At 38.1% G+C, this 26,294-nt stretch overlaps 1 protein-coding gene across 4 annotated transcripts in view; it reads right to left on the bottom strand.

Annotated features, from left to right (window-relative positions):
* The window catches only part of SEC22A (SEC22 homolog A, vesicle trafficking protein), a 77,387-nt gene that overhangs the window by 26,105 nt on the left and 24,988 nt on the right, over positions 1-26,294 (bottom strand). For all 4 annotated transcript variants that reach the window (XM_064570698.1, XM_064570738.1, XM_064570839.1 and 1 more), the window contains one exon: positions 2,168-2,283. In XM_064570698.1, coding sequence (XP_064426768.1) covers positions 2,168-2,283 — 116 coding nt within the window. The remainder of the gene's footprint in view (positions 1-2,167; positions 2,284-26,294) is intronic.

The raw sequence follows: 26,294 nt of genomic DNA, 5'->3' as shown, positions 1-26,294 counted from the left end.
AGTCAGTTCCATGTAAGTGGTAATCAGTTTAATCAGATTATTGTTCTTCTAAAACCTAAACAACAACTGTGATGAGGCAAAGACGTTACTGTGCAGAGGGAAAACATGAAACACTCAGAAATCAAGGCAGGCATCAGCTAGCTGTAGCAGCTCAAAAGCATGAAAAGCTGTAGTTTATACTATTTTCCTTACTTTTGAAGTTGTGAATCAGAAGAAGGAGAAGGAAAGAATCAGTCCAGGAAGATGAGGGATAAGATATCTGAGTGCCTGAAAGACACTATTTTCTTTAATAGGTTTTGTGAGATAAAACAGCCTTGTCAGATTTTTAACTTAAAAATAATGAGGGTCAAAGCCCCCAGCTCCACACTTAGACACTGTCTTCTGGGTCAGGGATGGTAAGGCTCTGTAACACAAAAACTTTTCTACCCAGATCTGCTCCCTCCCCTTATTTATCAATTTGATAATTTCAAACAACCTGAGAATTTTTTTTAACCACAGAAAACCATCTTCACAATTTTTGCAAACTCTAAATTATACCATTATTTAAAATACTTAAAAAAATTCCATAAAGTTATTAAAATTAATTTTAAAAGGAAAATTTTATATCTCTATCATTAATCTTACCCAATACAGAAGCTACACATTAACATACACTAAAAACATAACTCCTAAAATTAAAAATGTTTATCCCTCTACCATCTAAAGTCATCTACTGTGCAACTAGTGGTAAACGTGCCTCATGTTTTGAGAAATAATCATCAAATTCAGCCTTCTCCTTCATTTTATAAGTAATGAAACTGAGGACCAGAAAGTAAAGTGAGCTATTTAAGGTCACAGAGCTAATCAGGAGCTGAGCTGGAGCCAAACCCCTCTCTCTTTCCTCCACAAACAAAAACCAACTCTTCACCCACCTACACTACTGTTCTTTCCACTTTTTAAAAAGAAGGAAGAGGATATCTTATTTATTAACTTTTCAGTCAGCTTTCTCCAAATTGCCTTTTTTTTTGGTAGGTTGTCTAACTGGCTCAAAACTGAACTCTTGCTGGAACAAAGCTGACCTGGCTAGAGAACAGGGACAGGAACACCAAGGGACAGTAGCCAGCTGTCCTGTGCCTGAAAGGGAAGAGGGGTTTTACCTCAGAGTCCAGGATGTTTGAAAAAAGAATTGAGAAGTCATGAGAAACCTACCCCTACCCACTCAAGGGATAGCTCAGCTGCCTGGGACCCGTGATGTCCTCTGCTATTGGCTTCATACAGCTGAGGACATTCGGAGGGTACTCAGAATGGTACTCTCAGAGTGTCCCCAAACTAACAAGCAATTTTAAAAAAGAATATAAGGTGTGTTAAGTGGGTTTTTAAGAATGGTATTCTGAGCTTAATGCTGACCAAAAACAGAGAACTAATTTACACGTGGAAGTATCAAAAAAAAAAAAAAAATTTTTTTTTTTTTTTAGAGGGAGTAGAAACAAAGGTAAGGAAAGCTGTCCAGTCTGAAATGTGCTAAACTTTAAGAAAGGAAGTTTCAAAAAGTTTACAAAAAGAGAAAAATTTAGTATATTCTGATAGCCACAGTCTCTGGAAAAAACTTCACTGGAGAACAACATAGTTGTAATATCTGAAAAAAGTAGTGGTTTCAGGTAGCCACCAACAAAAAGGAGAAAGAACAGATAAAGTGGAAATACATAGAAGTAGGACAAAAACCTGCCCATAACTGCCCCCTTTTTCTTCCATTCCTCTCTGTCCACTCAGATCCTTTTAGGTCCAGCTCAGACCTTCTCCACAAAGCACCTTTCTCCTATGCTGACTTATATTGACTACTCCTCTTCCAAACTCTACATACTTGGCAATTATTCACATGCTGCTTTGCCCCCTCCCAATTAGACTCTAGGCTCTGAGACGGCAGCACTCATGTCAGACATACCTTGGTGTCCCCAGAGTACCTAATAAACTGTGCCTCTTGCAGAGTCGATAAATAAATACATGCTGAGTCAAAGAAGCCAACTAGAAATCATCATCTTAGAGGAAAGAGAAACTAGGGAAGGCATAAAGAATACAGAATCTGAACATGCACCACAAATTGTACTATACCCAAATCAATTCAAATCAACTGAGTTACAAGTAGAATCAACAGGCACAGTCACCTGAAATTGCAAAAATAGTACAGTACCTGCAAAAGACTTTCTATGGCATGAAAACCTCGAATTAAATTCAGAGCTCCACATAAAAGACTGAGGATAAATGCCACAATCCCTGACAGAGTTGCTGGTTCCAGTCGCTGGTGAGCTGGAAAAGAAATGGTTAGAAATGAACACCACTATTGCATGTCAATACTTAAACTTATGTAAAATGAAATTCCCTTCTCAATTTAAATGGGTCAAACACGGATTAATCTTCATAAAGTTATTTATTAAGATATTAGTAATTATTTTTTTAAAATGCAAAATGTCTGACAACATGATAGCTTCATTGCCCCGAACTCAAGTTCAATCAACTTCTTTTTCTCTACTTTTTAAAGAGACATCTAATGTACACTTGGGGTATACAGGCTAAGGAGTGCTCACATCTGGCAGTGAATCATGTAAAAAAAAAAACAAAAAACCTTACTGCCTAAATAGGTCTGCCATTTGCAAGGAGTTGCAAATATTTGCAAAGGTGACTTTGCCTGAAAGATCACTGCATAATTCCTACTTTTTCTGAAAATGCTTAGATAACATTTTTAAAAACAAACATAGCTTGCTTTTTTTAAGCAAAACTCTCCCTTATTTGGGTTCCAGGGCTATAAATATCATGGGATATAGGTGAAAGCTCCTGTATAATCACCAATCTGAACTTCACAATAGAAGAGTCTTATAGCTATGAAGTTCCTGATCTCTGAAAATCACTTGAGGACCACGACAAATGAAAAAACACTAGCTGAAGAAGTGACCACTTCCTCTTCACAAATGCATCTCCTTATCTGTCAAGGCTTCAGCAGTGTAAGACATTTACTTATACAACAGTTTCACTTTATCATCATCTTGGGCTTAACAAAATTAACAACTGAGTCTAAATGAAAATAAAAAACTAAATACATAATTATCTAGACCTCAAAAAGAGACAGAAGGAAAGAGAGGACAACAGAACTACAGTTAAAATCACTGAAGTGTAAAAGCCCTAACAATGAAGTTAATGGGGTGGAACATTAATATAAGGAAAGGCTTAAATCTTTGCAACTTATATTCAGCCATTACAGCAGAAAAGCTTCCCTAAACAGTTCACAGAAACACAAAACCCCACACATCACAAAAAAGTATTTGTTCCTCAAGTTCAGCAGAAAATGCTAAGATGGGAAACATTTTCTTTACTTTCTTCTGTGCCTAAGCTGATTGCTGGGTCTCTCAATCAATTTCCTTGAGATTTTAATATGAAAACAAAAAATTAAATATCTGTAAAGTAATTAATACCAAGTTTTATGTCAGTAGGGGAAAAAAACCCTCACAATTTAAAAATCTATCCAACTGGTCTACCAATTAGTCATGTTTTGTATCCCCTGTCCATCCCTCCCCATACCCTCTCAGTAGTAAGGGAAAACTGGCCTCTAATAAAAAAAGAAATCCTTAATATGGGCCTCGAGCATAAAACTACCTGACAACTAAACAGATTACATAAATCATACTTCTAAAGTATACAAGTTTACCTTACCAAAAAACCCAAATAATATTCTGTATTATAACTAAAAAATCTTAGCTGTTTATGGTCAAGTATGGCCATTCTTGAATGGGAAAATATTACCATTTTAATGTGCTGATCAATGTCTATTTAAGAAATAAATAATTGACTATATAAATTAACGTTTCTAATATTTATCTCTTGGCTTTAGAGCACTCTCCTTATAATTATAATATACCATTTATTATTAAAATTATTTCAAAATGACCAGAAATATTTTTAAAAGCATGAAAGCAAATGACAAGCCTCTTTTAACAAAGACAAGGCACGTATTATGCTGAAGGACAGGCTGGAGCTGTGCCAAAATCACTGTGGGAAAGAAATTCTCAAGTGGAGATTCACCCACTCCCACCCTATCTCCTTCCCTAGGACCAGTGGGAATGGTTACCAAAAGAAAACTCCATCTGCATACAACATGAGGGTGACGCTCCCTAAGGACAATTTCTCATGTTAACAACTGAACAAAATATTTAATCACATTTTAATGTATTATGTGATATCTGCTACTTTCTATTTCAGTGAAACAAATTTTAAATTCATTGTTATCCACAAATGTTTACTTCACACTTCAATTTGGCACCATGATAAGTACTATTAGGTAGACAGTAGATTTCGAACAATAACAAATGCGAGGCAGTGTAGAAAAAGAAGTTACTGAATCCAAAATAGTGTTACCTGGTCAGTTTTTGTTTTGTTTTTGCTATTACTGTCTTTTGCTACAATGCCTTTTCTTTAATTAGTCTCCTTGAGCCCAATAATAGCATTTTCACGACAAAATTAAATTTTGTATAAACCAATAATTAATGAAGTTTAGAAAAGTTCCTAAAGAAGTAAATCTCTTGGAACCAAAAGGCTATTGCTTATAGGGAATTAATATATTTACTCAGCAAATACCTTTTAGCATGATTCTGTATAAGACGTTGTGCTTTAGAAAATACAATAAACAATCTGCCCTCAAGATACTTCTAGTCTTTTGAAGGGAAAAAAACAGATAAGCCCGTGAAAGTAATAAGCATTCTAAACTAAAAGAGTTAAGAAATTCTGAAGAGGAGGGGCACCTGGGTGGCTCAGTCTGTTAAGCATCTGTCTTCGGCTCAGGTCATGATCCCAGGGTCTTGGGATCAAGCCCTGCATCCTGGGATCAAGCCCTGCATCAGCTCCCTGCTCAGCAGGGAGTCTGCTTCCCCTCCCCTGGTCCCCCTGCTTGTGCTCTGTCAAATAAATAAATAAAATCTTTAAAAAAAAAACAAGAAAGATAAAAGAAAAAAAATTCTGAAAGGAAAGATAACTAGGGGGAAGGTGGTGATACAGGAGTGGTAAGAAAGCCAGGGAAGATCTTTAAAGATGGTTAAAATGTAGACAGGCACATATGGGAAAAACTGCATTTCTGCAGAGAAAAGAATGTGAGCATGGAGGTGGAAATGAGATGCAAATAATAAGAGCATGAACAACTACTACTACTACTACTACTACCGCTGCTAATCCTATTACCTCTGCTAATCCTACTAATAGTGGCTATTCTCAACGTACCAGGCACAAGTGCTTATATACATGATCTCAGTCACCCCTCCAAGAACCCACTGCAGTAGGCACTATAATTATCCTTATTTTTTCAGATGAAACTAAGGTTTAGGGAGATTAGGTAATTTGCCCAAAGTTAAGTAAATGAACTGGGATTTAAACCCAGCTAGCCTGACACTAGAACTCATGTTCATAACCACTCTGCCACTGGGCATTGTTACTGGTTTTGTTTGGCTTAAAAGGATGTTTACGAAGAGAAGGAAGAAATAAGGTCAGAAAGGGGGTTGAAGCTAATTAATAGACAGAAATACTAAAAATTATGAACAAGTTAGACAATGGGGAAACACTGAAGAGCAAGAGACCAATATAATTAACGCTATGCTTAAGGAATATTAATCTATCAATGGGCTGTAAGGAGATTAAAAGCAGGAAGACAAATAATATTTTTTCAGTGCTTTCTTGGTAGGTACACTTTGTCCCACTTATCCTTCAAAATGCGGTACTTCATAAGGCAGGAATGACTAACTTCTCGGTGTCTGAATTTTTTCATCTGTCAGTGGAGATGTTAAATAATTTGCTATAAATCAGACAGCTAGTAAGTGTCATCTTCACAATTAGCACTTGGGTCTACAAGACTGCAAAGCCTATGCTCTTTCTACAAATCTACCTTAGGGAGTCATTGCAAAAGACTGGCTGATATGAGGACCTGAATTTGGATAGTGATAGCAGGAATGAAAAAGAAAGAGGTGAGTGATACTACTGGGGTTAAAACTAGTAGACATAACAACTATTTATATACGGGAAACAAAAGGGAAGAAAATTAAATAAAATGTCAGGGTTTTAAGTGTGGGTGATTGGAAAGTTAATGGTGCTACCGATGAAGCCACTGGAAGAAATTCAGATTTGATCAAGAGTGGAGACATTTTAAACGTATCGAACTTGTAGTGATAATGAGGCGTGTTTAACAAGCAATGGAAGAATGGAAGAGTAGCAGAGCTGGAGAAACAAATGAGGTTTGTATCTGAAAGGAAGGGTTGGGATGAGATTACTAAGGAAAGAAGTAGGCCAAGGGCAAATCTTTGGCAAACAGTATCTTCACAGGGAGGATGGTGTCAGGAAGACAGATTTAGGAGAAGAGGAGGAAGAAAGAGCCTCAGAAGCCTAGGAAGGGGAGGCCATCTGGAAGAAAGATATGGATATCAGTGTCTGTGGACAGGCCAAAGACAATCTGAACTCAAAACAACAACAAAAAAAGATTAGATTTACTGACTAAAAGATGGTTGTTGACCCTTTATAAAACAGTTTTAGAAGAGTGAAGGCAAAATTCAGACTGCAAGACGCTAAATAACTGTTAATGGCAAGAGAGAGAAGCAGTGACTGAATGCTACTGCCATTAAAGAAAACCAGGATGACAGCCTGACAGATATACTAGGACTGAGAAATAATTATTTTTCCACTGTAATGCAGTAGAAGAGGGAGATCTGAATACATTTGTAAGTAGAATGAAAAAAATTCAGTGAAGAGGAAATGAGAGTCAAGAGAAAGGGAAAATGATGACAGAGAATACCAGAACAATCATTATGAAGATTCAAAATGATGGTACCATTCTAACCTTCAAACATCATCAATATACCACAGTGCCTATGCTTTGAGTGAAAACAAAGTTCAGGAGGAACAGTCATTCAATGATGCCCCAAATATCTGGAGAAGCAGGTTTTAGAACATACAAGAAAAATTTCAGGTCAATTCCATCTAAATGAGCATAATTTATGACTAAATTATGACTGAGGCTAATTGTATGGTATTAAATACACTATTCTTTTCACCAGTGAGGCCCTTTCTTACATCATTACCTGACAAAAGCCTGTATGTTCTTCAAGGCCCTGGGCTTAAAAGTGGTACTTCCTATTTATCTCTGTTTATCTCTTTTGGAACATGTATCACATTCTATCTTGTATTTTACTTATTGGCGTGTGTGTGTGTGTGTGCATGTGTGTGGGAGAGAGAGAGAAAGAGAAAGAGGAAGGGAGAGAGAGAGGAGAGAAAGAGAGTAAATTAGGAAATTTATTTGCCTTGTGGGGCAACTGCCGTATAGAGTACCATTCTCAGCCAACTGACAAATTGTCTATAAAATTACAAAGGTGGAAAAAAAGGCTGATTAACCTAGTGTTTATCCTAAAAATAACGTGTCAAAGAAACAGAAAAATGTATTGAATTTAGAGTTTTGTTAAGTTTTTTAAAATAAAAGCAGAATATAAAATTAAAAAGATTAGCAACACTAAATGTTGGTGAGAATGTAGAGCAATTGAAACTCTCATACACTGCTTGTGGAAATGTAAAATGGTACAACTACTTTAGAAAACCAGCAATTTCTCAGAGTCAAACATGTACCTCACTTTTGACTTGGCAAATTCCACTGCTCATATTTACTCAGAAGAAATGAAAACATGTCAACAAAAGACAAATGTTTGTAGGAGTTTTATAACCCAAAACTGGAAACAAGCTAATGTTCATCAGCAGACTGTGGCCTGTTCATACAATGACTACTACTCAGCAACAAATAGGATCAAAGTACAGAGACCTACAACATAGGACATTGTACTAAAAGAAGCCAAACACAAGAGTCACACTACATAATCTTGTTTATATAAAGTTCTAGAACAAACAAAATTAAAAATAGCTAGAGTGTAAAAGATTAGAACAATGGTTGTCTGGAGGAAGGGTGGAGATTGGGAAGAGACATGAAAGAACTTCCTGGGGAGATGGAAATATTCTACATCATGATAACAGTATGTATTAGTTTTTTTTCTTATATTCTGTATTTTGATGCTTTGATATCTTGGGGCCTTGCTGGTCCTAGAGGACAGCCCTTCCCAGGGCTATCTAATTCCTAGAGATAGCAAACAACTCACCTCTAAGAGTGCTTTCCAAAAGCAAACCTCCTAATCCAAAGCCCACACTTGACCTCCTATATGGGGCTCTCACACTCAGGGCCACTATCCCCCTGCCTGAATCACCCCAAGGTCAGGTATCAAACAACTAAGGACAGCCCTATATCCCAGAGCCTGCTGTAAGTAACTCAAGCTAGCCAATCTAAACCTGCTTACCCTGCCTCTTCAGTTCCTTCCTAGGGAAAGCACAATAAATTCTCTTGCTCACGTTTTCCTCCCACTCCTTTACCTCCTGACCAACACCTGCACTTCCCCCGCATTGCCCTGGGTGGAATAGTGTGCACCCTTTCCATGGGATCTGAGAATAACAAACTACCTTTGCAGTGGCGGCTGTCTCCTAATCTGTTGGCCTTATCATACCTGAATAATAATAAAATCTATACTTTTAAAAAGAGTGGTTTATACAAATGTATCCATGTATCTAAACCATACAGCAAAGATTTGTGCATTTTAATATGTGCAAATTTCCCTTAAAAAAGAAAAGAACCACAGGGGCGCCTGGGTGGCTTAGTTAAGCATCTGCCTTCGGCTCAGGTCATGATCCCAGAGTCCTGGGATCATGTCCTGAGTCAGGCTCCCTGCTCCACAGTGAGCCTGCTTCTCCCTCTCCTCCCGGCTTGTGCTCTCTCTCGCTCAAATAAATAAAATCTTAAAAAAAAAAAAAAGAACCACAGAAGTAAATTATAAAGTAGATGAGTGGATAGTGGGTGGGGATACAGATGAAACAAGAACGGCAAAATGTTGATATAGTTATTATAATTGGGTGACAGGTAGATAAAAGTTCATTATACTGGGGGGCGGAGCAAGATGGTGGAGGAGTAGGAGACCTGGATTTCGTCTGTCTCAGGAATTCAGCTGGATAGGGATCAAACTATTCTGAACACCTACGAACTCAACAGGAGATCGAAGAAAAGAATAGCAACAACTCTCTGAACAGAAAAGGGACCACTTTCTGGAAGGCAGGACATGCAGAGAAGCGAATCCGAGGCGATATTTGGGAGGATAGACGGTGGGGGACAGGGCCTCTGTTGGCCGCTTCTGGCAAGTGATAGAGAGCAGAGCACAAAATCAGAACTTTTAGAAGTCGGCTCCGCTGAGGGATGTCGCTCCAGTGGCTAAGCCGGGGGTGGAACCCTCGTGGGACAGTGTGGTCTCAGGAGCCCCGGGGTCACAGAAAGACCGGGGGGGAGGTGCCTGAGTGCGGCAGAGCTCCCAGGTATCGGAGCAGGGAAGCCGGCTGCAGAGACGGAGCTGAGGAGCGGGCCCTCAGCTCAGGGTTGCCATAAACTGTGATCCGCGGTACAGTCAGACCACTGCTCTTCCAGCAGGGACCCAACAAGCGACAGATCCGGGGAGACTCCCCTTCCTCCCCCGGGAGGAACAGCGCGGGAGCGCACCACACGGATCTGCTGGGTTTGGAGACTCCACCCAGGGTCGAGTGTCAGAGATAGAAACACTCAGTCACAGGCCGGATGAGCACGGAGTACGGCTGGAGACTGGAGAGACGGGAGTGATAGACTGCTTTTCTCTGGGGGCTCCCTGAGGAGCGGAGCCCCGAGTTCTCGGCTCCTCCAGGGCGGAGATTGGGAGGCCGCCGTTTTCACTCTCGTCCTCCAAAGCTGTACAGACAGCTTGCAGGGAACAAAAGCTCCCGAGAGCAAACCCAAGCAGGTAACTTAGCCCGGACCTGCAAGGGCGGGGCAATTCCGCCTCTGGCAAAGACATTTGGGAACCACAGCAACAGGCCCCTCCCCCAGAAGATCAGCGAGAACAGCCAGCCAAGACCAAGTTTATCGATCAACGAGAACGGCAGAACTCTAGCGCTAGGGGAATACTGCACATAGAATCCATGGCTTTTTTTTACCATGATTCTTTAGTCTTTCAAAGTTAATTTTTTTTTAACTGTATTTTTCTTAATTTTTCTTTTTCCCTTTTTCAACCAACATCAATCCCTTTTTTTAAAAAAAATTTTTTATTTTTCATTTTTAGAGTCATATTCTATCCCTTCATAGTACTTACCCTTATTTTTGGCATATATATATAAGTTGTTCTCTCTTTATTTATTTATTTTTTTAAAGATTTTATTTATTATTTGACAGAGAGAATGAGAGAGAGAGAGAGAGAGAGCGCGCATGAGGGGGGGAGGGTCAGAGGGAGAAGCAGACTCCCCACCGAGCAGGGAGCCCAATGCGGGACTCGATCCCGGGACTCCAGGATCATGACCTGAGCCGAAGGCAGTCGCTCAACCGACTGAGCCACCCAGGCGCCCAGTTGTTCTCTCTTTAAAATTTTGAGATACAGGGCGCCTGGGTGGCTCAGTCATTAAGTGTCTGCCTTCGGCTCAGGCCATGGTCCCAGGGTCCTGGGATCGAGCCCCGCATCGGGCTCCCTGCTCAGCGGGAAGCCTGCTTCTCCCTCTCCCACTCCCCCTGCTTGTGTTCCCTCTCTTGCTGTGTCTCTGTCAAATAAATAGATAAAATCTTTAAAAAAAAAATTTTTTTTTGAGATAGTTTCTTCTAACAGATCAAAATATACCCTAAATCTCCAGTGTATGGCTTTGTTCTAGTCTCCTGCCTGATCACATTCTCTCCTTTTTTTTGAAATCCTCTTCTTTCTATTTTCAAACAATTTCTTATCAATTCCTTTTATAAAATTTTTTATAATTTTCATCTTTACAGTCATATTCCATCCCTTCATCATATCAACCCTTATTTTTGTACATATGTAAGTTTTTCTTTCTTTAAAATTTTTGGGAGGCACTTTCTTCTAACAAACCAAAATACACCCAAAATCTAGTGTGTGGCACTGATCTATGCACCAGCCTGATCATATTTGATCATATTCTGTTTTTTTTGTTTTGTTTTGTTCTGTTTTTGTTTTTATCTTTTTCTTTTTTTTTTTTTCTCTTTTCTCTTTCTTTCCCTTTCTTTTCCCCCGGCTTCAGGTCTTTTCTGATTTGTTTAGAGTATATTTTCTGGGGACGCTGTTACCCTGTTAGCATTCTATTCTCTCATTTACCTGTTCTCCTCTGGACAAAATGACAAGATGGAAAAAATCACCTCAACAAAAAGAACAAGAGGTAGTACCGACTTGCCAGGGACCTAACTCAATACGGACATTAGTATGATGTCAGATCTAGAGTTCAAAATCATGACTTAAAGATACTAGCTGGACTTGAAAAAAGCATGGAAGTTATTAGAGAAACCCTTTCTGGAGAAATAAAAGAACTAAAATCTAACCAAGTCGAAATCAAAAAGGCTATTAATGAGGTGCAATCAAAAATGGGGGCGCTGGGCGCCTGGGTGGCTCAGTTGGTTAAGCAACTGCCTTCGGCTCAGGTCATGATCCTGGAGTCCCGGGATCGAGTCCCACACTGGACTCCCTGCTCAGCGGGGAGTCTGCTTCTCCCTCTGATCCTCCCCCTCTCATGCTCTCTGTCTCCCATTCTCTCTCTCAAATAAATAAAAAAAATTTTTTTTAAAAAATGGGGGCACTAACTGCTAGGATAAATGAAGCAGAAGAGAGAATCAGTGATCTAGAAAACCAAATTATGGAAAATAAAGAAGCTGAGAAAAAGAGATAAAAAACTACTGGATCACGAGGGCAGAATTCGAGAGATAAGCGATACCATAAGATGAAACATTAGAATAATTGGGATCCCAGAAGAAGAAGAAAGAGAGAGAGGGGCAGAAGGTATATTGGAGCAAATTATAGCAGAGAACTTCCCTAATTTGGGGAAGGAAACAGGCATCAAAATCCAGGAGGCACAGAGAACCCCTCTCAAAATCAATAAAAATAGGTCAACACCCCGACATCTAATAGTAAAACTTATGAGTCTCAGAGACAAAGAGAAAATCCTGAAAGCAGCTCAGGAGAAGAGATATGTAACCTACAATGGTAGAAACATTAGATTGGCAACAGACCTATCCACAGAGACCTGGCAGGCCAGAAAAGACTGGCATAATATGTTCAGAGCACTAAATGAGAAAAATATGCAGCCAAGAATACTATATCCAGCTAGGCTGTCATTGAAAATAGGAGACATAAAAAGCTTCCAGGACAAACAAAACCTAAAGGAATTTGCAAACACAAAACCAGCCCTACAAGAAATATTGAAAGGGGTCCTCTAAGCAAAGAGAGAGCCTAAAAGCAACATAGACCAGAAAGGAACACAGACAATATACCGTAACAGTCACCTTACAGGCAATACAATGGCACTAAATTCATATCTCTCAATAGTTACCCTGAATGTAAATGGGCTAAATGCTCCAATCAAAAGACACAGGCTATCAGATTGGATTAAAAAACAAGACCCATCGATATGCTGTCTGCAAGAGACTCATTTTAGACCCAAAGACACCCCCAGATTGAAAGTGAGGGGGTGGAAAACCATTTACCATGCTAATGGACACCAAAAGAAAGCTGGGTGGCAATCCTTACATCAGACAAATTAGATTTTAAACCAAAGACTGTAATAAGAGATGAGGAAGGACACTATATCCTACTTAAAGGGTCTATCCAACAAGAAGATCTAACAATTATAAATATCTATGCCCCTAATGGGAGCAACCAATTATATAAGGCAATTAATAACAAAAAACAAAGAAACACATTGACAACAATACAATAATAGTGGGGAACTTTAACAGCCCCCTCACTGAAATGGACAGATCGTCTAAGCAAAAGATCAACAAGGAAATAAAAACTTTAAATGACACACTGGACCAAATGGACTTCACAGACATATTCAGAACATTCCATCCCAAAGCAACAGAATACACATTCTTCTCTAGTGCCCATGGAACATTCTCCAGAATAGATCACATCCTAGGTCACAAATCAGGTCTCAACCGGTACCAAAAGATTGGGATCATTCCCTGCCTATTTTCAGACCACAATGCTTTGAAACTAGAACTCAATCACAAGAGGAAAGTCGGAAAGAACTCAAATACATGGAGGCTAAAGAGCATCCTACTAAAGAATAAATGGGTCAACGAGGAAATTAAAGAATTTAAAAAATTCATGGAAACCAATGAAAATGAAAACACAACTGTTCAAAATCTTTGGGATGCAGCAAAGGCAGTCCTAAGAGGAAAGTATATAGCAATACAAGCCTTTCTCAAGAAACAAGAAAGGTCTCAAGTACACAACCTAACCCTACACCTAAAGGAGCTGGAGAAAGAACAGCAAATAAAGCCTAAACCCAGCAAGAGAAGAGAAATAATAAAGATCAGAGCAGAAATCAATGAAACAGAAACCAAAAGAACAGTAGAACAGATCAACGAAACCAGGAGCTGGTTCTTTGAAAGAATTAACAAGATTGATAAACCCCTGGCCAGACTTATCGAAAAGAAAAGAGAAATGACCCACATCAACAAAATCATGAATGAAAGAGGAGAGATCACAACCAACACCAAAGAAATACAAATAATTATAAGAACATATTATGAGCAACTATATGCCAGCATATTAGGTAACCTGGAAGAAATGGATACATTCCTAGAGATGTATCAACTACCAAAACTGAACCAGAAAGAAACAGAAAACCTGAACAGACCTATAACCACTAAGGAAATTGAAGCAGTCATCAAAAATCTCCCAACAAACAAAAGCCCAAGGCCATATGGTTTCCCAGGGGAATTCTACCAAACATTTAAAGAAGAATTAATACCTATTCTTCTGAAACTGTTCCAAAAAAATAGAAATGGAAGGAAAACTTCCAAACTCGTTTTATGAGGCTACCATTACCTTGATCCCAAAACCAGACAAAGACCCCATCAAAAAGGAGAATTACAGACCAATATCCTTGATGAACATGGATGCAAAAATGCTCACCAAAATACTAGCCAATAGGATCCAACAGTACATTAAAAGGATTACTCACCACGACCAAGTGGGATCTATCCCTGGGCTGCAAGGTTGGTTCAATATCTGCAAATCAATCAACGTGATACAATACATTAACAAAAGAAAGAACAAGAATCATATGATCCTCTCAATAGATGCAGAAAAAGCATTTGACAAAGTACAGCATCCTTTCTTGATCAAAACTCTTCAGAGTATAGGCATAGAGGGTACATACCTCAATATCATAAAAGCCATCTCTGAGAAACCTACAGCGAATATCATTCTCAATGGGGAAAAATTGAGAGCTTTCCCCCTAAGGTTAGGAACACGGCAGGGATGTCCACTATCACCACTGCTATTCAACATAGTATTAGAAGTCCTAGCCACAGCAATCAGACAACAAAAAGAAATAAAAGGCATCCAAATCGGCAAAGAAGTCAAACTCTCACTCTTTGCAGATGATATGATACTTTATGTGGCAAACCCAAAGACTCCACCCCAAAACTGCTAGAACTCATACAGGAATTCAGTAAAGTGGCAGAATATAAAATCAATGCACAGAAATCAGTGGCATTCCTATACACCAACAACAAGACAGAAGAAAGAGAAATTAAGGAGTCGATCCCATTTACAACTGTACCCAAAACCATAAGATACCTAGGAATAAATCTAACCAAAGAGGCAAAGGATCTGTACTCAGAAAACTACAAAATACTCATGAAACAAACTGAGGAAGACACAAAGAAATGGAAAAACGTTCCATGCTCATGGATTGGAAGAACAAATATTGTGAAGATGTCAATGCTACCTAGAGCAATCTACACATTCAATGCAATCCCCATCAAAATACCATCCACTTTTTTCAAAGAAATGGAACAAATAATCCTAAAATTTGTATGGAACCAGAAAAGACCCTGAATAGCCAGAGGAATGTTGAAAAAGAAAAGCAAAGCTGGTGGCATCACAATTCCGGACTTCCAGCTCTATTACAAAGCTGTCATCAAGACAGTATGGTCCTGGCACAAAAACAGACACATAGATCAATGGAACAGAATAGAGAGCCCAGAAATGGACCCTCAACTCTATGGTCAACTCATCTTTGACAAAGCAGGAAAGAATGTCCAATGGAACAAAGACAGTCTCTTCAACAAATGGTGTTGGGAAAATTGGACAGCCACATGCAGAAGAATGAAACTGGACCACTGCCTTACACCACACACAAAAATAGACTCCAAATGCTTGAAAGACCTAAATGTGAGACAGAAGTCCATCAAAATCCTAAAGGAGAACACAGGCAGCAACCTCTTCGACCTCAGCCACAGCAACTTCTTCCTAGAAATGTCGCCAAAGGCAAGGGAAGCAAGAGCAAAAATGAACTATTGGGACTTCATCAAGATAAAAAGCTTTTGCACAGCAAAAGAAACAGTCAACAAAACCAAAAGACAACCAACAGAATGGGAGAAGATATTTGCAAATGACGTATCAGATAAAGGACTAGTATCCAAAATCTATAAAGAACTCATCAAACTCAACACCCAAAGAACAAAGAATCCAATCAAGAAATGGGCAGAAGACATGAACAGACATTTTTCCAAAGAAGACATCCAAATGGCCAACAGACACATGAAGAAGTGCTCAACATCGCTCAGCATCAGGGAAATCCAAATCAAAACCTCAATGAGATACCACCTCACACCAGTCAGAATGGCTAAAATTAACAAGTCAGGAAATGACAGATGTTGGAGGGGACGCGGAGAAAGGGGCACCCTCCTACATTGTTGGTGGGAATGCAAGCTGGTGCAGCCACTCTGGAAAACAGTATGGAGGTTCCTCAAAGAGTTGAAAATAGAGCTACCATACGATCCAGCAATTGCACTACTGGGTATTTACCCCAAAGATAACAAATATAGTGATCCTAAGGGGTACGTGCACCCCGATGTTTATAGCAGCAATGTCCACAATAGCCAAACTGTGGAAAGAGCCAAGATGTCCATCGACAGATGAATGGATAAAGAAGATGTGGTACATATACACAATGGAATATTATGCAGCCATCAAAAGGAATGAGATCTTGCCATTTGCAACAACGTGGATGAAACTGGAGGGTGTTATGCTGAGCGAAATAAGTCAATCAGAGAAAGACATGTATCAGATGACCTCACCGATATGAGGAATTCTTAATCTCAGGAAACAAACCGAGGGTTGCTGGAGTGGGGGGTGGGGTGGCTGGGTGATAGACATTGGGGAGGGTATGTGCTATGGTGAGCGCTGGGAATTGTGCAAGACTGTTGACTCACAGATCCATACCTCTGAAACAAATAATGCAATATATGTTAAGAAAAAAAAAAAAAAAAAAAGCAAGAGGGGAAGAATGAAGCAGGGGAAATCGGAGGGGGAGACGAACCATGAGAGACGATGGACTCTGAAGAGCAAACTGAAGGTTCTAGAGGGGAAGGGGGTGGGAGGATGGGTTAGCCTGGTGATGGGTATTAAAGAGGGCACATTCTGCATGGAGCACTGGGTGTTGTGCACAAACAATGAATCATGGAACACTACATCAAAAACTAATGATGTAATGTATGGTGATTAACATAACAATAAAAATTTAAAAAAAAAGATGAAGCTCACAGACACACAAAAAAGTTCATTATACTATTCTGTTTACTTTGTAGCTATTTAAAATTTCTCCATGATAAAATGTTTTAAAAATAAAACAGGGTAAAAGTAGGACATAGTGTTTAACTTAACATATTGACCCTATGATGGATAGCAGAACATCTGTAGACTTCAGAAAATTATAGAAAAAATTCATGCTAGACTGGAGGGGGAGGGGTCAAAAGGTCAAAAAGAGAAAAAGTCAAGAAACCAAAAGTAAGATACTCTAACAGAGAAAAAGGCCTGAAAAATAATATCTGTCAAATAGCTATTAACCAGATTCCAAAATAGAGTAAATAATTTTATTTAGGAAAACAAACTCAGAGACTACAGAAAGTATTACCCAGGCTTTGTCTGGATTAAAAGAAAATTTTGTTAATATTAAAATAAGTTCTAATTGTGAATTACTTTAAAAACTTTTCTTAAAACTTCTCTCTCTTTCTTAAAACAATTATCAAATGCCAGATTTCCCATTTTCCCAGTGTTTCCTGTCTGGTGATCCAGCAGACTACAGGTCAGAGTGGGGACTTAGGGGAGTCAAACATTACATGAACTTTCTAACAGAATTTGTCTCTTGGTATGTCAAGTTGGATGGACCCCTAAAGATTAAAATTAATCTTTAAAAAATTAAAGATTAATTTTCTAGATCCTGAGTGTGTACATTAATGGACAGATATTCTGGCAGCAAAACTGACTGCCAGACCTATGGAATTAGAACTATTAGAGAAGGAAAGGCCAATGGAAGCCATGGAGCTCCCCCCACCCAAACATCATCAAAATATTAATCCCTAAGGTAAATGCAGAAATCAGTGTCACCATCCAAAGCTTATTAAAATATGAACAGATAGTGATTCCTACTACACACCCATTTAACTCTCCAGTTTAAGGCTCCAAAATGAGAGTGCCTTAGAGGATGACAACAGATTACTGTGGGTTCCAACTGCACATGCTTTTCCAGATACAGTCTCCATATGGAACAACAATTAATTCCATGACATGTAGGTACTAATTTGCTAACACTTTCTTCTCTACCCTAATAAACAGAGAAAATCAGATGCATTTTACTTTTACCTGATAAAGACAGCAGTACATAGGGGCGCCTGGGTGACTCAGTCAGTTAAGCATCCGACTCTTGATTTTGGCTCAGGTCATGATCTCCAGGTTTTGAGACTGAGCCCCATGTCAGGCTCCACACTGAGCATGGAGTCTGCTTGGGATTCTCTCTCTCCCTCCCTCTCCCCCCATTGCTTGAGCTATCTCCCCCCCTCCAAAAAGAGAGAGAGAGATAGCAGTACATTTACTATATTGCCACGAGGTTATGTCAACTCTAAGCCAGAGAGGAGTCTATAGCAGGGGTTGGCAAACTATGACCCACAGGCTAAATCCAGCCCACCACCTGTTTTTGTAAATAGAGCTTTACTGCAACACAGCTTTACCTATTCTTTTACACATTGTCTATGGCTGTTTTATACTATACCGGCAAAGTGAAGTAGTTGCAACAGAGACCATTTAGCCTATAAAAGCTAAAATATTTGCTACCTTGCCAATTACAGAAAACGTTTGCTGACTCTTGGCCTACAAGGACTCAGCTTCTTAACACCCCATGGAACATTATACTGATCCACTTTGTTGATAACCTCATGCTGACAGGATCTGAAGAACAGACAGTAGATACCTTGGGATGATAAATGTATGCCAGAGTATGGAAAATAATAACAAAATTATAGGAGCCTACCACCTCAGTCGAGTTTCTGGTTGTTAATGGTCTAGAGTATATTGAATGTAAAGATCAAGTTGCAACTTGCAACCCATACCACTAAGAAAAGATATGCTGCTGAGTATGCCTTTCTAGATTTCAAAAGCAACATTACGAGACTTGGGTATACTGCTCCAACATGTTTACTGAATAACAATGGCTGAAGAGGGCCAAAGCAACAGAAAGATCGAGACTGCATTACAGACTACTTTGCCACTAAGCCCTTACACCTCACAGATCCAATGGTGTTCAAAATATCTGTGGAAGATAGAGATAATGTTTTGAATCTGTAGCAAATTTGGAAAGAAGAATCATAAAAAAGGATCCTGGGTTTTGAAGCAATGACATGGCTCTTACGCAAAAAGAAAAATGTTTTCATTTCAAGAACTAGTTCCTGGCTTGCTTGTTGGCCAAAGCAGAAGCTAGTGGCCCTACCATGAAATATGAGGTATATACTATAAACCCTAAAGCACCCATAAAAACAAACAAAAGAAATGAAGAGGTATAATAAGTCAACCAAGAACAGAAAATGGATCAAAAAATAATTTGAAGGAAGGCAGAAAAAGAGAGAAAGGTGACTAAAAACAGATGAGATAAAAAGAAAACAACCATGATGGTAGGTTTAAACCCAACCATATTGGGGCACCTATCTGGCTAGTCAGTGGAGCATGCAACTCTTGATCTTGGGGTTGTGGGTTTGAGCCCCATAAGTGGTGCAGGGATTACTTAAAAATAAAATCTTAAAAAAAAAAAACAAAAAAACCCCAACCACATTAATAATCACATACATTAAAGGTAAGTGGCCTAAACACCTAAAAAAAAGGCAGATGTCAAATTGGATTTTTTTTTCCAACAGACTCAACTAAATAATACCTAAAAGCAACCTTTGTAAATAGACACAGAAAGGTTAAAAGAAAAAAGACAGGAAAAGATACACCATTCCCATACTACTTAAAGAAGTTAGAGTGGCTATATTAATAAAGTAGACTGCAGAACTAAGAATATTACTAGGGATAAGGAAGGTCATTTCAAAGTGACAAAGGCATCTATGCACCAAGAGAACGATCCTAAATATTTAATAAGCTTTAAAATATATAAAATAAAAACTGACAAACCTAAAAGGAGAAAGATATAAATTCACAAATATAGTCAGAGAGTTCAACACCACTTTCTCAATAATTGAGAGTCAACAGAAAATCAGAAAGGATATGAAAGATTTGAACAATATCAACCAACTTGATCTAAATGACATTTATAGAACTCCACCCTACAATAATAGAATACACATTCTTTTCAACACAGAACACAGAAAAATGGCTAAGACAGAACATATTCTGGGAGAGTAAAACAAGTCTCAATAAATTGAAATGAATTAGAATCATACAAAATTTGGTATCTGACCACATGGAGTTAGAAATCAAGAAATGAAAGATACCTGGAAAAATCTCTAAATACTTAAAACTATATAACACATTTCTAAGTAACTCATGGATCATAAAAGAAACCAAAATGGAAATTAAAAAGCATTTTATTTTTTTTTTTAGATTTATTTATTTATTTGACAGAGAGGGACAGTGAGAGAAGGAACACAAGCAGGGGGAGTGGGAGAGGGAGAAGCAGGCTTCCCACAGAGCAGAGAGCCTGATGCGGGGCTCGATCCCAGGACCCTGGGATCATGACCTGAGCTGACGGCAGACGTTTAATGACTGAGCCACCCAGGAGCCTCAAAAAGCATTTTAAACAGTATGAAAATGAAAATACAATATATTAAAATTTATGAATGTAGCTAAAGCAATATTTAGAGGGAAATACATACTACTAAATGCCTATTAAAGAAGATCTCAAATAAAAAATAACCTCCACTTTTTTTTTTTTAAATAACCTCAACTTCTGCCTTAAGAACCTAGAAAAAGAAGAGCAAATTAAACCCTAAGTTAGCAGAAGACAGGAAGTAATAAAGATCAGATCGTGAATCAATGAAATAAAAAACAAAAATAAAAAGTCAATGAACCAAAAGCTGGTTCTTTAAGAAAATCAATAAAAATGCTAAGCTCTAATAAAAATAAGAAAAATGCAAAAGACAAAAATGTCCAATATCAGAAATGAGAATGGTTGTATCACAACTCTACAGATATTAAAGGGATAAGAGATTATTAACTTATGCCAAAAAATGCATTAACTTAGGTGAGATGAACAGATTCCTTCAAAAAAACAAACTACTAAAACTCACTCAAGAAACAGATAACTTGAACATCTGTCAAAGAAATTGGTGTGTAGTTAAAAACCTTTCCACAAAGAAAACCAGAGGCTCAAAAGGCTTCACTGTACTGAACAAAGAAGAAGAAATAAAAATTCTACAGAAACATTTCTGAAAAAATTGAAAATGGAATATCTCCCAATTTATTCTGAGGCCAATGTTATCCTGATAGCAAAACCAGACAAAAACGTTACAAAAAAGGAAAACTATAAACCAAATCCCACATGAAAACATACATAAAATATCTAAATAAAATTTTAGCAAATTGAATCTCACAATATATATACAAAAAGGATATTATGACCAAGTGGGGTTTATCACAGAAACGCAAGGTTGGTTTAACATTTGAAAAGCAATCAATGTAATTTACCACAGAAAGACTTTAAAAAGAAAAATCATACAATCATCTCAATAAATAAATTTAGACAAAGTATTTGACACAATCCAACTTTCATTTATGATACAAACCACTCATCAAACTGGGAATATAAGGGAATTTTATCAACTGGATAAAAAAGCATTTACATAAACCCTAAGTTAACATCATATTTAACTATGAAAGACTGAATGCTTTCCCTGCTAAGATCAGGAACACTGCAAGGATAGCCACTCTTGCCATTTCATTCTTTCAGTATATTTTTGTTAAGCACAGAATTCCACATTTGCAGTTATTTTCTTTTATCCTTTAGAAGATACCATTAAGTGGTCTTCTGGCTTCCAGGACTCCTATGAGAGAAAGAGAGAAAGAGAGAAAGAGAGAAAGAGAGAGAGAGAAAGAGAGTGTGTGTGTGTGTGTGTGTGTGTGTAATGGTTTGTGTTCATGTAATCCAAGTGCCTGGTGATTTATGCCTGGTTACTTCACTGTTTACCAAACATTCTATTTTCAAAATATTATTGTAGATATAATTTGAAGCTTATGTGACAATTTCCTCTAGGAAAGATGTTTGTTTGCTTCTGCCAGATCTTTGGAGCATAGCACTGTGGAATTTTAGAGATCAGTATGATTCAAAACTAAGCTGCAGTCCTCATAAAAGACTTTCTATTTCTACTTCATATTCCTGTCAACCCATATTCCTAGAGTGCTGACATCCAAACCCAAAGCTAGGGGGTTGTTCATGAGGTCCATCAGCTTGGCGGACCCTGCTTTCTAATACCTGTCTCCCTAGTCTTGAGTGGCTGCCAGCTGTTCCCTCCAGAATTGGTAAAAGCCCCAAAAGAAAAAGAAAAAGTAGCTCCGAACATTAAGCTCATCTCCATAGGCCTCCACCCTCTTCTGTATCCCAGTAATTCTTAGTAATCTTGTTGGATATCCAAAGACTTCGGCAAGACTATATTTTAAATTAAATTCTGTATCATATTAGACCTACATATTCTTTTTTTTAGACCTACATATTCTATAGAATGTATACGTTCCATTCAGCTTTCCTACATGTATTTTGTGGAACTATTGGTCTGAACTGCCTACTCCATCACTACTGGAAGTAGAAGTCTCAAAGTAATAACCCTCTCATTTATTACTGATTTTAAAAATTGAAATATAATTTGAATACAGTAAAATTTGCCCTTTAGAAGTATATAATTCAGGGGCACCTGGGGGGTGCAATCAGTTAAGCATCCAACTCTTGATTTCGGCTCAGGCCATGATCTCAGGGTCATGAGATCAAGCCCCACACTGGGCTCTGTACTGAGCATTGGAGCCTGCTTAAGATTCTCTCTCTCTCTCTGCCCTGCCCCTACTCACAAGCGCACATGCGCTCTCCCTAAAAATAAAAGTATATTAAATCAGAAGTTTTTAGTATTCACAGAATTGTGCAATCATTATCTAATTCCACAATTTTCATCACCTCAAAAAGAAATCTCAAAACCATTAGTAGTCACTGCCTATTTCCCTGTACCCCTCCAGCTCCTGTCAACCATTAAGCTACTTTCTGTCTCTATGGATTTGCCTATTCTGGACATTTTGTATAAATGAAACTATAAATATATGGCCTTTTGTATCTGGCTTCTCTCACTTAGCATAATGCTTTTAAGGTTCATCCATGTTGTATCATGCATCAATACTTCATTCCTTTTTTACTCCTTAATATTCTGTTGCATGTATACACCATATTTTGTTTATTCATTAGATGATGGATGTTTGGGTTATTTCAACTTTTTGGCTTCTATGAATAACAGTGCTATAAATATTCATGTACACATTTTTATTCACACTTACATTTTCAACTCTCTGGGGTACATACCTACGAGTTGAATTGTGAGGTCATATGGTAACTCTACATTTACCTTTCTGAGGAACTTCCAAAGTATTTTCCAAAGCAGCTCACCATTTTGCAACCCTACCAGCATTATAGGAGGGTTCCAATTTCTCCATATCCTTGCTAATACTTGTTACTATTTTTTAAAACTACAGCCATCCTAGTGGGTGTGAAATGGAATCTCCTTATCATTTTGCTTTCCATTTCACTATGACTAATAATGTGGAACATCTTTTCATGTGTTAATTAGCCAGTTGCACATTTTCTTTGTAGAAGTATTTATTCAAATCCTTTTCTCATTTTAAAATTGGATCATTATCTTTTGATTGTTATTGTTGTGTTATATATTCTGGACACAAATCCCTTAGGAAATACATGATTTGTCTGTGGATTATCTTCAATTTATTGACAGTGTCTGTTGAAGAACAAAATTTTTAACTTTGGGGGTGTCTGGGTGGCTCAGTCAGTTAAGTGTTAAGTGTCTCTGTCTGACTCTTGATCTCAACTCAGTTCTTGATCTCAGGGTTGTGAGTTCAAGCCCTGCATTGGGCTCCACACTGACCGTAAAGCCTACTTAAAAAAAAAAACTTTTTTTTGAACGTCAATCAAGCCCACCTTAATTTTTTTTTTTTCACTGTGCTTTTGGTGTCAAATCTAAAAAAACACTGTCTAATACAAAGTCACAAAGATTTACATCTATGTTTTCTTCTAAGAGTTGTATAGTTTTAGTGGTTAAATTTAGGTCTTTGATCCATTTTTAGTTTTTAAAATTTTGTGTATTTCTAAGAATATGCCCATTTCATTCAAAGTTGTCTAATTCATTGACATAAAACTGTTCACAGTGTTCCTTTAAAATCCTTTATTTTGATCCTAAAATTTGTATGGAACCAGAAAAGACCCCGCATAGCCAGAGGAATGTTGAAAAAGAAAAGCAAAGCTGGTGGCATCACAATTCCGGACTTCCAGCTCTATTACAAAGCTGTCATCATCAAGACAGCATGGTCCTGGCACAAAAACAGACACATAGATCAATGGAACAGAATAGAGAGCCCAGAAATGGACCCTCAACTCTATGGTCAACTCATCTTTGACAAAGCAGGAAAGAATGTCCAATGGAACAAAGACAGTCTCTTCAACAAATGGTGTTGGGAAAATTGGACAGCCACATGCAGAAGAATGAAACTGGACCCTTTCCTTACACCACACACAAAAATAGACTCCAAATGGTTGAAAGACCTAAATGTGAGACAGGAGTTCATCAACATCCTAAAGGAGAACACAGGCAGCAACCTCTTCGACCTCAGCCGAAGCAACTTCTTCCTAGAAATGTCGCCAAAGGCAAGGGAAGCAAGGGCAAAAATGAACTATTGGGACTTCATCAAGATAAAAAGCTTTTGCAAAGCAAAGGAAACAGTCAACAAAACCAAAAGACAACCAACAGAATGGGAGAAGATATTTGCAAATGACATATCAGATAAAGGGCTAGTATCCAAAATCTATAAAGAACTCATCAAACTCAACACCCAAAGAACAAAGAATCCAATCAAGAAATGGGCAGAAGACATGAACAGACATTTTTCCAAAGAAGACATCCAAATGGCCAACAGACACATGAAAAAGTGCTCAACATCGCTCGGCATCAGGGAAATCCAAATCAAAACCTCAATGAGATACCACCTCACACCAGTCAGAATGGCTAAAATTAACAAGTCAGGAAACGACAGATGTTGGCGGGGATGCGGAGAAAGGGGCACCCTCCTACACTGTTGGTGGGAATGCAAGCTGGTGCAGCCACTCTGGAAAACTGTATGGAGGTTCCTCAAAAAGTTGAAAATAGAGCTACCATATGATCCAGCAATTGCACTACTGGGTATTTACCCCAAAGATACAAAAGTAGGGATCCGAAGGGGTACGTGCACCCCGATGTTTACAGCAGCAATGTCCACAATAGCCAAACTGTGGAAAGAGCCAAGATGTCCATCGACAGATGAATGGATAAAGAAGATGTGGTGTATATATATAATGGAATATTATGCAGCCATCAAAAGGAATGAGATCTTGCCATTTGCAACGACGTGGATGGAACTGGAGGGCATTATGTTGAGTGAAATAAGTCAAACAGAGAAAGACATGTATCATATGATCTCACTGATATGAGGAATTCTTAATTGTAGGAAACAAACTGAGGGTTGCTGGAGTGGGGGGTGGGGTGGGAGGGATGGGGTGACTGGGTGATAGACACTGGGGAGGGTATGTGCTCTGGTAAGCGCTGTGAATTGTGCAAGACTGTTGAATCTCAGATCTGTACCTCTGAAACAAATAATGCAATATATGTTAAGAAAAAAAAAAAGAAGGAGGAGGTAGCAGGAGGGGAAGAATGAAGCGGGGGAAATCGGAGGGGTAGACGAACCATGAGAGACGATGGACTCTGAAAAACAAACAGGGTTCTAGAGGGGAGGGGGGTGGGAGGATGGGTTAGCCTGGTGGTGGGTATTGAGGAGGGCACATTCTGCATGGAGCACTGGGTGTTATGCACAAATAATGAATCATGGAACACTTCATCTAAAACTAATGATGTAATGTATGGGGATTAACATAAGAATAAAAAATAAAAAATAAATAAAAAAATAAATAAAATCCTTTATTTTGTAAGATCAATAGAAATGTCCTTTCATTTCTGAGTCTAGTAATTTCTTTTTTTGTCAATCTAGCTAAAGGTTTGTTAATTTTGTTTATCTTTTCAAAGAACTAGTTTTTGGTTTTATTGATTTTTCTCTATTCTTCTATTTTCTATTTCATTTTCATTTCTGCCCTAATCTTAATTATTTCCTTCCTCCTCTTTATTTTAGGTTTAATTTGCTTTTTTTTTCTAGTATCTTTAGGCAGATGGTTAAAGTATTCATTTGAGATCTTCCTTTTTAAAAAATATAGGTATTTATAGCAATAAAATTTCCTCTAAGTACAACTTTAGCTGCATCTCAGATTTTGTTATATCATGTTTTCACCTTCATTCGTCTCCAAGTATAAATTCCCCTTTTGAATACTTCTTTGACCCATTTATTATTTAGGTGTACTGTTTAATTTCCATATATTTATGAGTTTCCCAAATTCTTTTGTTATTAATTTCTAATTTCATTCCACTGTGGTTACAGAATATACTTCGTATTATTCTTAGCCTGTTAAGTTTACAAAGTTTTTGTTTTATAATGGCTTAGCATTAAGTCTATCCTGGGGGAGAATGTACCATGTGCGCTTAAGAATATACTTTGTAATATTAAGTGTTATGTAGTCGTTAGATCTAGCTGGTTTATGGCATTGTTCAAATCTTCTGTTTCCTTGTTTAT

The sequence above is a fragment of the Mirounga angustirostris genome, unplaced genomic scaffold (genome assembly GCF_029215605.1).
Source record: "Mirounga angustirostris isolate CCGP_5_RB_7025 unplaced genomic scaffold, mMirAng1.0.hap1 SCAF_1, whole genome shotgun sequence".
Lineage (NCBI taxonomy): Eukaryota > Metazoa > Chordata > Mammalia > Carnivora > Phocidae > Mirounga > Mirounga angustirostris.
Note: the sequence above shows the minus strand (reverse complement) of the source record. Positions and strands in the feature narration are given on the sequence as shown.